The 13,501-nt window shown below is 42.1% G+C and overlaps 1 protein-coding gene across 1 annotated transcript; it reads right to left on the minus strand.

The window, feature by feature from the left end:
• Positions 1 to 2,270: 2,270 nt before the first annotated feature.
• Positions 2,271 to 3,088, minus strand: LOC309889589 (tubulin polymerization-promoting protein family member 2-like; the record flags this gene model as incomplete). The annotated part of the gene is made up of 3 exons (XM_082782456.1): positions 2,910 to 3,088; positions 2,597 to 2,750; positions 2,271 to 2,453 (listed from the first exon to the last, which is right to left on the minus strand). Exons 1-3 carry the CDS (start codon positions 3,077 to 3,079, stop codon positions 2,271 to 2,273), a joined length of 507 nt encoding a protein of 168 aa, XP_082638582.1. The 5' UTR covers positions 3,080 to 3,088.
• Positions 3,089 to 13,501: the final 10,413 nt, after the last annotated feature.

A 13,501-nucleotide genomic window follows, 5' to 3' on the forward strand; every position in this document is an offset into this window, starting at 1 on the left:
GTTTCTACTTATAAGGAATAGGCAGGACAAGCAGTGGTTCTTGTTGGTGCTGGAGTACTACACAAGTTAGATTACAGGATGAAGTAGATTGAATCATGTCTCAGAAATTCACCCTCCAGTGTCACACTGTACCCAAGCTAATGCAAACCAGAACTCACAGTACACAAGTACAAAGCTCTCAGTCTGTTCCCCAAGCTCCCACAGCTTCTTCTGTGCCAACTATATATAGAGAGAGAAAAAAAGAAGGAAGAAGAAGAAGAAAAGAAGCTAATATTACAACACATCAACACATCCCTGTGTTTGTTTGCAGAACTTTACATGGACTATTCCTTGATTCATTATTTAAGGAAACTGGGGTCTTAACAAATAAATAATCAAGGTTCTTGAGGACAGTCCTTGTCTTCTTTTCCTTCAAAATGACAAGGTCCTGAGCTGCTCAAAATGTGGCAAGAAGGAATGGCACAAAACACCACACCAAGCCTGGACATTGGTACAGCTGTGAGATGGCTGGTGCCTACATCTTTTGCTTGAAAACTGCATTATCTGCTGGAGCTGGTATGCCTTTCTGCTTGGCCACCAAGGGGCCACTACCCACCGTGGGTAAGTGGCCCACAATAAGCCCTTGTAAGGGATGGGGCTGTAGGGTGCAAAGTACTGGGAAAACCTCAGACCCATACCTTGGATAACACTATAACACACAACAGCTGTAATGTCCATATAGGGCTATGTTCTGGGGAGAAAACCAACCAGGCCTCCATCCTAGGAAGAGCAGGGGACCTCCAGAGAAAGGAGTTAAGGAGCTGTGTCCAGGCACAGGCACTGTCAAACAGTCCTGCAGATTCCCAGACATGTTTTCACCAGAGCATCTCAAGAGCAATAAGTTGAGTAGAGCCACTTCAGGAATAACACAAAGTGTCAGGAACAACAGTCATAGCTCTGAAATATTAATACTTGTTGCAATTACCTGCTGACTGCATTAAAATAAGGAATGGTATAACACCAAAAGCAGAGCTAGGTGAGAATGTTCTTCCATTGTTACATAAGCGCATTACCTTTTCTTTTGTGGACAATGCCCTGCTACCTGTTAATCTACATGTACTTTGCTTAAACTGTTGTACAGCACATGGTGTACTATGCCAGTGTTGCTGCCACCTTGAATGTGTTTTATCTGAGTTATAAAAAGCCAATTAAAAAGTGGGCATATGACCTTTATTTTTTACATATATTTCATCGCTTTTTTTTCCATCTTAGTTTGTGCATTTCATCCTGTTGTGGCTGAAAAAAAAAAAAAAAAAAAAAAAAAAGAAGAAAAAAAAGAAAAAAAAAACACCTTGAGTCTGAATTTCACAGAATTTTATTTATTGCCAGTTAAGGTGAAGTTTTAATGATCAGTTCTGGTACTGAGAAATAAAGACAAGCAATTGAACAAACACTTTGGGAAAGCACCTCAGCTTCTTCTTTGACACCTCTCCTGCCCCCTTCCTGGTCTCCCATCCCCTCAAAACTCTCAGGAAGGGCATGGGCAGCACAGGAGGTCACGGTCAGTCATCACACTTTATTCACTTCCTTGAGGTCATGAACTCTTTCCCAGCTGCCAGCACCCTGAAACCAGGGGAAATAGTGATGAGTGACCCAGGCATGTGCTAGGAATATGTGAGGGGGTTTAACCTGGCGAATAGGGAAAAGCAAAAAGCAGGGACTGGTGTTACTGGGACCTCTACCGTCCTCCCAGGGTAGTACCTGTTGCACTGTTGCATCCTATGCCTCATAAGGGTACTCTTTGAGGTATGGTAAGGTACTGCTGATGAGCTGTCTGCCACCAGAAACTGCCAGCGTGAAGTGTAACACAGTGAGGCAATACAAAGACAAGTATGCATTGCTCCCCAGGCCAAAAATAACAACAAAATACAAGTGTGTTGGTAGGGGATAATAAAAATAATGAGTGAATATTTGAAGACTAACCTACTGTTCACTTAATTAGAAATGAGAAGCCATGTGATAGCAGTGGGCTATTTGGCCCGTAGACTTTTCTCCAGAAGGTTATCTTGTCCTTGGATTGAGGTGCTTTCAAGCCCTGCTGCACAGCAATCAAAGCATCATTGGATGGGGAACCACCCCCACACAACCATCATCCAGTGCCCACCCCATGCATTCTCACCCTGTCAGATTTGATGTGCACAGACACAGAAAGCCAGTTGCATGAGATTTATTTGCCTCTCCTCCCAAGTAATAGGGGAAGAAAGTCCTTGCTTTCCTAAGCAGTTTCATGCCTAGTGTGTCTTGTCGTAAGTGCCTGCTCCCTTGTAGGCACCAACGTAGCCGCTGTTGTCAGTCAGGTCCTCGCGGCCAGCAAGACCCTTCCCTTTACCACTCTCATCGAAGCGCTCCTTGTGACTGCCGGTGTATTTGCTAGTGTCCGTCAGCCTCTCGACCCCACCAACCTTGGTGGCTTTCTGCAAAAAAGGAAACCAGCAGGAGACAGCCAGCATTAGGAGTGAGCTCACAAATAGGCAAGGATACATGCAAGGATAGCCCTTGGGATGTGTGATCCCATGGTAGCTCCAGTTGCACAGTGGGCAAGGAAGCTCCTGCTCACCGTGGTGCCTGCACTGCCCGGCTCCTTCCCCTCGATGAGGCCATACACTGCCTGCAGTGCTTCCTCTGGTGATTTGCCCTTGAAGCGCTTACCACAGAGCTCCTTCATGGCCTGCTGGAACTCAGCAAAGGTGATGGTGCGGGCACCCTTGGTCCTACAGCCAGGGGAGACCAAGAGGAAAGTTACCTTGCAGGTGGGTGGCAATGGGATAGGAAAACCCCAGGGTGCCCCTCGTCTGAGAGCCTGGTTGCTTCATGCCATCTCCTCTGCCCACCCAACAGCGCTGCCCAACACCCCTCGCTGCCACGCTCACTTGACTTTGTTGAATACTATGTCGACGTCAGTGCTGGTCACAGCTTTTCCATCCATCACCCCACACTCTTTGCACATCTTGGAAAAGTTTTTCCCGGTCATCTCGTTGCCGCTGGCAGCCGTGTCACCATATACCGCGAATTTACGGAAAGCGTCTTCTACACCAGACATCTTGCTGCTGTGGAGAAAAGGAAGGAGAAGAGGAAGGAGCAGGGAGGGAGCTGAGAATCACCTGCAGCTGCCTGACTGGCACTCACATCCCACCTGTACCTGGTGTTCTGCAGTAAAAATGGCGCCACCACGGGCATCTCTGTGCCATGGGACTGCCATGGCAACCCAACGGGCATCAGCACAGAACAGGTGGGATCCAGGCAGGGATAGTTTGGGACCCAAGGGAAGGCAAAGGAGAGGTGGAGGTGGGGCTTTGGGGCAAGTTAATGACTTCTGTATGTAAAGCAATGGGGTATCCAAAGCCTCTGAACCTTTTGGAAATACAAGTTTCAATTAGACAGCCCCAAGAACAAATGCCCGTATTTGTAAACTGATTTATACTTTGCCTGTTATCTGATGACAGAAGTACCAGTTTTGTCTTCCAGGCCCCAGATAATTGCCTAAATGTTGCAGACTGCCTCGTAAGTAGTCACCAAACTGTCCCCATCTTTCCAATCACACTTCGTCCGCTGAACAACTCCCTGAATGAGGCTGTCCTCCTCCTGACCCCCATAAATTTTCTACTACTGATTAACTTAGACCATCACAACTGGGTATTAGGGACCTCTGAGAGAATAAAAGCCATTGCGCAGCCTGTAAATCAGTCTGCTACAACTTGAGCAGTCAACTCCTGCTGCTTGTGAGATGGATTTGGATCCTCTTGAAATGCCTGGCCTCTCCTAAAGCCTTGAGCTTCACCCAGGGCTCTGGGTCTCACAGTTGCTTGCAGGCTGCTATTTAATGTAAATCTTGGGTGAGGCCCCATGGAGGCCTGGGCCCAGCTCACCTGTATGAGGCGGCGGTGCTGGCGGCGGCACTGGCAGCAGCACTGTCCCTGCTGTGTCCCTGGAGGTGGCAGGCACACCCTGTGCCTCGCCTGCGGATTGTCCACCTCAGCACCTGTGTCACAGTCCTCACCAAGAACACCGTGGCCAGGCGGCAACGCCATGTTCTGTGGGGCGGGGATGGGGGTCACTGGACCTTCAGCCCACTGGGAAAATAAGCAAATGCTGCCTGGTTTTCAGCCAGCATACATGTCACACATCATCTGTACTGGGATGTGTACTCTTCCTGTAGTGGGAAGGGGGGCTACCGCTATAACTAGTAAACACAGCGAGCCCTTGTTTATGCTTCCCTGAAGAGATGATCTGCTACTAGCATCAGGCCCTGGCTAGGGGATGAGCCCGGGCAGTCACCAGCAAACCAATTACTCCAAAAAGCCAGGGCAGGAGGAGAAGGGGGAAAGATATGATACACGCCACATGTGCAGAATCTTAGAGAAACACTTTTTTCACTCTATGCCAACAAAATAAAGTAGAAAACTGAGGTGAAAACAAAGACTAGGATTTCCAGGACATCAGTAAGGCTCAAGACAACATGGAACCATGTATAAATATACCTTATTTCAGAAATATTTTCTTCTTGCTGCGAATTAACAGGAATGTATTTTATGGTCTTGCCACCTGTCATAGTACACCCAGATCTAAGCAGCTGGGTGAGCTTGGTGAAGGTCTGCCTCTTCCAGGAAGAAAACCTTGCAGTTACTGCTGTGCACGCAGTGCTTTTGCTCATCTTCATGGCCTTTGCTCTTCCTGCTGAGCTGTCCATAATTCCTCATCAATTATGCTGTTAATGAAGAAAACTGATTTGCCCCTTGGCAGGTTTTGTGCAAAGGGCACTGCCTAGCAGTGGGGATCCAGGCAGGACTAAAATAGCAAAAAAAAACACCCAGTGCCACCCTTTGCTGCTGCCAGGGGTGGGATATAGGCATCCCACCCTACCAGGGTAGCACCAGAGCCATACCTCTGGCTGGTTTTGAAGTGCCACAAGATGCTAATGAGATGGGAATGGGGAGTGAGGATGCCATTATAATCCTCAGCCAAACCATTGGAGGCTGTTTCTGCCTTTTAGGCAAATGCTAATCATCTATAGGAATTGCCTTATTTTTTCTTGTTGAAGGTGGCCTGTTTGGGGGCTGCCTGAGCAGGAATGCCAGTAGTGCTGCCAGTGCAAGGAAAGCACAAAAGAAATGAGGCAGGAGATATCACCACAGGGAGGCAGGGGATAGATGTGCATGTTGTTGGTGGGGATTTTTCTTACATTCTGGAAAGACTTTTCTATAGCAAAACATATATTTGGAAATTAACTTTTTTTTTTCTTTTAATTGCATTAAATATATACATATATACACATATATATTTTAACTGAGCAATATAAACCTTCTCTAAGGTGACTAGGTAAAGCTGACAGCCTCAGAAAGAAGGCAATGTTTTGTTAGAGTGAATTGCCAAACACCCATAAATTCTGAGGTCAGGAATTCACCTCTTTTTTTCCCCTATAACTCAAAATTATTACAGTTCGGCTGTGATGATGACAGCTTCTTTGTTTCTCCTCCTCCTAGTCTGAATGTGACAACGAATGAACCAGAAGGTCACTTCCCCTAAAGTTACTAGGGCATTGCTCCCTAGTCATGACCTCAACAAAACTGTTAACAAAAACAGCTCAGACTAGACAAGTGTCCAAAGCTGCAAAGATTGCCATGGAAGGTGGGGCACATACCTGAGAGTCTTCAAGGGTTAAATAGGTGGTCTCTTCCAACTCCTATCTGAGCAAAAGGACAAAGCCCTCTCCAGATATGCACTTTGTAGGTAGAGTAAGTGAACACAAAGCTCACCACAGATCACCAAATTTTAACATACGTCATAACAATATACTTGTATATACTATATAATAATATATGTGAAAGAAGTTTGTTACCTCTAACCTTGAGTTCCAGTTCCTGAGGGAAAACAATAAAAAATATCATATGCGTGCACACACAGACAGAGATTCCAGTTATCAATACACCTCATTAGCAAAAAGGCAAATGGCCAGATTGCTGTTGTGAAATTTTCTGCCTGACTTCTCTATTCTTATATTTCCCCAGAAAAATCTCAGTTCCTTTTGTCATCAACAAATTTTATCAACAGCAATTTTACCTGTATTTTCAGTTCACCGATAAAAATGCAAAAAATCATTGGACCAAGCACCAAAAGCTGCAGATTTCCACCACAGACACCTCTAAGGACAAACATCTCCTATGATCTGCCAGGTCACTATCGTTAAATTCATTTAACCTGGAGGACAAGGTTTTAAAGAGCCACTCTTTAGAATGATAGCATGCAACTGACAGATCACACAGCAAAATTGTATTAATATGTTCCAGGCATAGTGCTCCAGTGAAGTTAACACAGAGATTAATCTGACATTGTGCCTATGGTCTTTGCTTTTCAGTTCTCTTGTGGCCGCATGCCAAATTTTTTCTGCTTTCAGTTGGAAGGGTTTCGACAAAGTCAGGCCAAGGGAGTACAGAAATGGTCCCAAGTAACTAGTTAAGTATTTGAGGCTGCTGCCAGCCTGCTATGAGCTCAGCTTAAAATTGCATTTGGGGAGGTTTGAAGTATCGTAGATTGGCCAGAGATGAAGAAATAGAGGAGAATCACCAGAAGGAAAAAAAAAAAGAAAAAAAAAAAAAAAAAAGGAAAAATAAAAGGACGAGAAAAAAAGAAAAAGAAAAAAAAGGGTGTTTTAATAAAATAATACGAATAACATACAGAAACAGACACACACACACTATTCCCCTGTTCCCAAAGCAGATAAACCATTAAAAAGAAATTCTCAGATTATGAAGGGATATGCTAAATTGCTTAAATCCTCAGTTGTAGGGAAGTGATTTATTCTATACCAATAAAATGATTAGGTGCAGAACAGAGAGCAGAATGCAGTGTTCTATTCAAATTCCTACATAAATCTGCAGGAAAATTGGAAGACAACTTTGATACCATCTTCATGGAATCAGCATTATTTATTTAAGGAAAAAGAGTATTTTGAAGAGACTAAAAAGTACAAAAAAAAAAAAAAAAGTCAAGGCATCTGTAACATCGAAGCAAACCAAACTAGCTCTGCAGAATAGTAGAAATCTGGGAGAAAAGATTAATAATGTCTGAAGCTCTTTTGTAGGCAAGAAGAATATTAACTTCTGCTGTTATGAATAAATGAATTCTAAATTATTCTTTGTCTGCTAGATTTTATGAACTATTACCATAATCATATAAACCTCCTTTTTTTCACATAAAGCTATGTATAGCATAAGACTTCCTTTCCAGTGCCATGATCAGAGACACTGTTTGAATGAAGACATTAAAGCAGTGAAATTCCAATTACTGTATGAAACATTCTAAATCTGTCAAAATGAGCTGCTCGGATTACAGCTAGACCCAGAAACCCCCAAAAGATGGTGGATAAAGGTAAATTGAAACTCAGACATGGAGCTCTCCATCTGATTCCAAACTGTGTAGTTTTGCAGCCAAATTGTCCCTTTCCTGGTCTCTGAGTATATGAAGAACAAAGTTTTATTTAAAATGAGAGTCAAGTGTGAGAGTGTAATGCATAGTACAAGCTTTAAAGGCAGTGACTTTAGCTGTCTTGCTGAACAAATACAATCTGTCTGATACAGAAATATGTGGAAAGAGGGAAGAACAGAAGAAAATGCTGGTGCCTAGACTTGAAAGAGAATTTTAAAGAATAGCTGAAAGAACAAGAATCTTGCACTGATAGATTTGAAGCTACTGGTCAGAAATTAAAATAGAGCCAAAGAGACCAAACATAGCTGCTGTGTGTAAAAACAGTTTATGGGATTCCTTTTCAATACCTTCAGTTCTAGTGCATTTATTATTATTATTTGTCAGGCATATACACACATTCACACACACTATAAGAAAGCCTTTTTAAGACACATAGTTCAAGCTGTTGTTCCAAGGGAGTAAATTGGGGCAAGTTTAATACACACCAATTGTACAGTTTTATAAATACCAAGCTTCTAATGTAAATTACCAGCCCGGATAAATCCCATCGTGTGTACACCTAATCCCAACGTAAGAAAAAGAACAATGTGCAGTAGCTCCTCATGGTCTTTCTGAGCAGAAAACCTCTGTGGCATCCCATAGTGAAGTGACCTTGTCTATATGCCTCGGTCTAGCCCACATGCACTAGAGATTTTTGTCCTTTATTTGGAAACCAACACATGGAAAACTATGTTTCTGCATTGTTCTGGGTTCTCTATTGACCTGCAGACCCCTATGGTGAGCCCACAGCAATAAAACAAGAAGTTATTCACCCTTTTACCTATGGTAAACCACTGTCTTTTATGAGCATACCCGTTTAGTAAAAAAAAAAATGAATAATTACATAAAATAGATTCCCTCTCTATCAAGGAAATTACCTGCCTCTTGTTTTGGAGGCTGAGCACACAAAGAGTTGAGAGTTTTGTTTGTATAGTTCCTTATATTATGCAAATGTTATCCTGTAGTTAACTTCAGCGTCTTCCTCAGGCTGTGTGTAGGAAGAAATAGACTGGAAAAGGTGTAAGAACAAGAAAAACTGAAAGTTAAGACAGTTCTCTTTGCAAGTTCCAGCCACTGCTTTGTTCTCTCCTTGAGTGCCTTTTGGACCACAGTTTAGCTGGAACTGTTTTCAGCTGGAGAGCCAATGAAGTTTTTCTCCCCAAGCACCGCTCCCACATGAGGGCCCCCACATGAGGGCACATTATTGGTCTTCACGTACCTCGTCCCATTGCTTTTTCTCTTTACACAGTAAAATCACTGTGGAAGCTTCTGATGATCTAGATGTACTCTCATGTTCTTGACCTATACAAAGAAGATTGGTGCTTTAGCTTGAGCAGTGTTAAACAATGATAGTTTATTTTGATGAAAATTTGAGAATATATTTTTCCACAGTTGGCTCTGCTTATTTCAAGAATCATCTCAATCACAGAACAAAAACAAATTTATATTAAAAAAAGGAAAGGCCATTTAAAGATATTTAAAGATATCAACCACAGGGGAAACCTAAATTCTATAAGCGTAGTTAATGCATTTTGATCAGAGCACATAATTTGAGGACACTGTGGCTGTATTTTGAAGTTATTGTTTGTTATATTACCAGACATAATAAATTCAAAATAATTTGTCTAGGATAAATCATATTCCCCTTGGTCAGAAATCAGTGAGTGTGTCTTCAGGAGTAAATTTTTATATGTATTCCTGTCGACACTGACATCAGTTTTTTTGTTTGTTTTATATTTCATTTCACTCTGTAATAATCCAAACAATATCTGTATGTCTGAGAAAAAATAACAGAATATTTTCTTAAGGTACAGTGTCCATAACAAGCAGTTTCCAGCTATGTGACAAATCCTTCCAAAGCAGAATGAAAGGTACTTTGGTACATGCTGTCCTATTGTCTTTCCTATGGTCTTTCTTAGCATATGTGAGAGTGGGCTATGGCCCGCGCTAACATATGAAAATGCTGGATTGCTAAGCAGGTGTGCCACATTGCTGAAACTCTCCCAAGACTTAGAAAAAAGCTCTTAGACAAATGCTGCTACAACACTTTAACTAACTCATTAGGAAATATGGCATTTAATACTTGATTTATTATGTGATTAGTAACACATTAAAAAAGGTCATTTTCACATATATCTATATGATAATGCGAATCATATTCATCACCAATGTAACATCTGCTGATTCCACTGTAGTTATATTAAGAATTAATTTTGCTCCTGAAGTATGTTTTCCTATTCTATTTTAGCTACATTATATTAGCTCTCTCCATAGCAAAACTGCATTTATCTCAAACTTGATTTGATGCAATTATCCAGGAATAAATGATGTTGTTTTGACTTGTTTCAACAAGTTGAGCCATTCGCACTCTGTTCTAACAACATCCTTCTGCATGCAAAATCTCTTGGCAGTTTGTCAACTCTGACCTAGAATTCCATCTGAAAAGCTACAGTTTTTGTGCGTACTTACTGTAGAAACACAAATGTTGCTGCAAACTTTTTTCCACAACACATCAAAGCATTCTGTAGGGGGAGAAGAAATATTCAAGAAATATTAGGTTAAAGCATTTTTAAGGCTAATATAGTTGCATACAAATAGCAAGTGTACCATATGCTTATTAATAAATAAATAAATAAATAAAAGAGTGGTAAATCACATTTTAGGTGCTTGTGAGAAACATATCGTTAGATATCTATTTTAAGTCAAGCTCCTGAATTCCTTAGATCCTTATAGAAAGGTATTTGCAAGTCCTCAGTTGTGTGCTGTCATTCAGGCCAACAGAAAATTCTGATGGTGGCGTGCATCAGGAACAAATAGGGTAAGCATACTTCCTCATCACTTATTACCTGGCACCTTTATAAACAAATTCAATGATCTTCCTGAGCTATTCTCACTCTTAACACAGTTGGAGTTGGCCCACCATTTTCCTATGATAGATCAAGATGTCCAGCCTTTTCCAGCTAGCTGCCGAGGCCTACTTCAGCCAGAGAATGCTATTTCAAGCTTTTAAAAGTGAGTCTCAAACAAAAGAAGAAAAAATTAACAACTAATTACCAGTACTATTTTTGTGCCTTATTTTATCAAACAGTAAGATTCTTCAATATCAGTCTATAAAGGCCATAGCTTAAATAACATTTAAAAGCACAGATCTGGCCTTATTTGCTGTGATAATGAGCGATATGACCAGTTTCACAAATTTCAGTGTTAGTATTACACCTTCCTGCCACTATGTCTTTACCATCTCTTATATTTTGTCTTCTATAAAAGCAAAGAAACCACTTATGCAAGTGCCGAAACAAAAGCACTGAGCACAACCAGGCTTAAATGACTCAAGATGACTTACATTACATTTTAGAGCTTCCTACTAGATTGATTAGTGTTTCTGCACCCTGCTTCATAAACAAAGGTACTGTACAAACAGCAGATTGTGATGTCCAAAAGCAGAGGTAAAGATTATCATGGGGTCTAGATTTTTAAAGTGACAGACCTATTCCGATCTATCAATGAACATATATACACACACACATATATAATGCTTTCATCATTACTAAGGAAATACACTTTTTTTTTTCAAAACACACTACAGTTTGCAAAGGAAGATGCTTGTCTTTTCTTCACTGTAAGGCAACAGCTTCAGTGAAGGCAAAGAGCAAAGACAGAGAACTGGGCACCCTCCCATTTATGCACTTAACCAGGTGTTGTGGTTTAGCCCCAGCAGGCTGGTCAGCACCACAGAGCTGCTCTCTCCCTCTCCCCAGGTGTGATGGGAGGGAGAATTGGAGAAGTAATGGAGTGAGAACTCATGGGTGGAGATAAAGACAGTACCCTACTGGTAGGGCAGTATGAGAAGCTGAAAGGTCCTTGACTTAATGTAAGTACTGCTCTGCAACCAGCAGTGTGTCATCACCACTATTTTAATCAAAAATCCAAAAACACAGCATCACACAAGCCTCTGTGAAGAAAAATAGCTCTATGCCAGCCAAAACCATGACACCAGGGAAGCATGTTGCCTAAAATGCAGAAGCCTCTTTCTGCTGCCTTTCTGAGTGGCTGGTGTTGATAAAAAAAGAGTTTCAGCTTTGACTGAACACCTCCTGGACAGCTCAAGGAAGCATGCACCTAGCTGGTGTGGTGGCCTGGCTCCTTCCCAGGGCAGTGGCTGCTTCTGAGCAAGCACTGTAAGGGGCTAAGAAACCAGTGAGAACTTCTAATTTTTCTGGTTACAGTCTTACGTGTGTTCCCAAAACCTGGGGTGTCTGAGCCCAGGTGTCCAGCAAGTCTAGAAGTAGCAAAAGAAATCTGGTGGGTATCAATAGCCTTGTGCACCTTGTACCTTCCAGCTCTCGCTCAATTAATATTTCAGAGGCCAGCCCTCAGGAGCTGATCTGTCTTTTCACTGTGTGTTTAGGGCACCTGGAAAATGACGATCAGATACAAATTAGGACCTTTAGGCACAGATGCAGTAAGATTGATCAACAGTGCTGATATCCTTGCAGTCAGTGACTCACCTAGCTGTACCAGGTCGTGACACCCTGTACCCCTCTAACCTGGGGTGAGCCTAGCAAGAACATTTATAACTGGATGTTATGCTCCATGGCATAGCCAAATTCACTCTGTCCCTGTTTTTGTTGTTGTTCTTGTTGTTTTGTTTTGTTTTCTCTTCTGGGTGTTGTTACGGTCCAATAGGTTTTCCTGTGTTTTTGTTGTTGTTTCTTTCTTTCTTTTTGTGCTTCTGTGCTTTTACATCAGGCTGAGAAATGGCAACTCCGCACTCTGTCCTTATTTACAGACTGCAATGTTACAAGCAAATAAAAGAACATACTGTTCCTCACAATGTAAAATGGTGGAACTCATCCATCATGAGATGCTTTATGTAGGACAAATATAAAGAGGCTCAACAAGCAATTTGCCAAAACCATGGAAGGAAGTCCTCAAAAGGGTTGCTGGATGTAGAGAGGCAGCAACCTCTAGCCTGGGAAGTCTCTGAGCCTGACTGGTAGCCAAGAGCTTTTAGATTGGAGGATGCCCCAGGAGCATGTGCTTCCTCTGGTCTGAGCACAGGTCAGAGACAGGACACGTGAGTGGATAAGCTTTTCTTCCAACCTTATATGGTTGCTTTTGTGTTCACAGTCAATTTAGTTTATTTCTTTTCTAATTTATGTAAGCCTATCATTTTCTCCCCAGTTCTCATTCTTCCATTGTTCCACTGCAATGCAGCTCCTAGAAAATGGGAAAACCTACTGTGGTCAGAAATTCTTCTAAAGCAAACAATAAAATAAAATAAAATAAACAAACTGCTAGCACACCACAAAATACTGTTTCTTTTAGGCTGGAAAAGAGGTAAAAGCCATGTGCTGCTGCAGTCAGGAGCCAGATCAGCTTACAGTTGCATCCAGCCTTGCAAACAAACTGATGAGTATTAACAGACACTAGACACCAGACACTGACAGAGGACAGCTTATCAGGTAGCAGGAGAGTGGGAGTGCTCATTTTTCAGGTTTCCAGCTTGAATTGTTTTCTAGCAATGTTTTCTAGCTTGGGTTGGAAGAGCTGACACCTGTTTTGCATAGCCTGCCGTCTCAAGTACACTTCTCAGTACATGGTGATGGAGACAAGTTTGGGTTCTGCATGCCCATGTGGCTGCAGCATGCCTGAACTTTCCAAGGAGAGTTAATTTATTCCATGCTGCCTGCAAGGCCTTGTCACAAGCAGTGGCTGAGACTACAGGGATGTGCTCCCACCAGTTCACTGGTGCTTGTATCCATTTGTCACTTCTCTGGATGTGGTGCCTGGCCCCTTTTCACGGCTCATTTTGACAGTACTTGTCCCATAAAACCAGGATGAAGGACAAGGCGAGCAGAGCCAGTTTTCAGATAGGTCTGAAACCACAGAACAAAACAGAAAACCTCTTCTGGCTAAGAACATTTTGTCTTCGGAAGCAGGATTCTTGCATGATTTCACTGCCCATGTGGGATTATTTTGTGGAATTGGGATGATTTGT

Source organism: Aythya marila, assembly GCF_965140915.1.
Source record: "Aythya marila genome assembly, chromosome: Z".
Lineage (NCBI taxonomy): Eukaryota > Metazoa > Chordata > Aves > Anseriformes > Anatidae > Aythya > Aythya marila.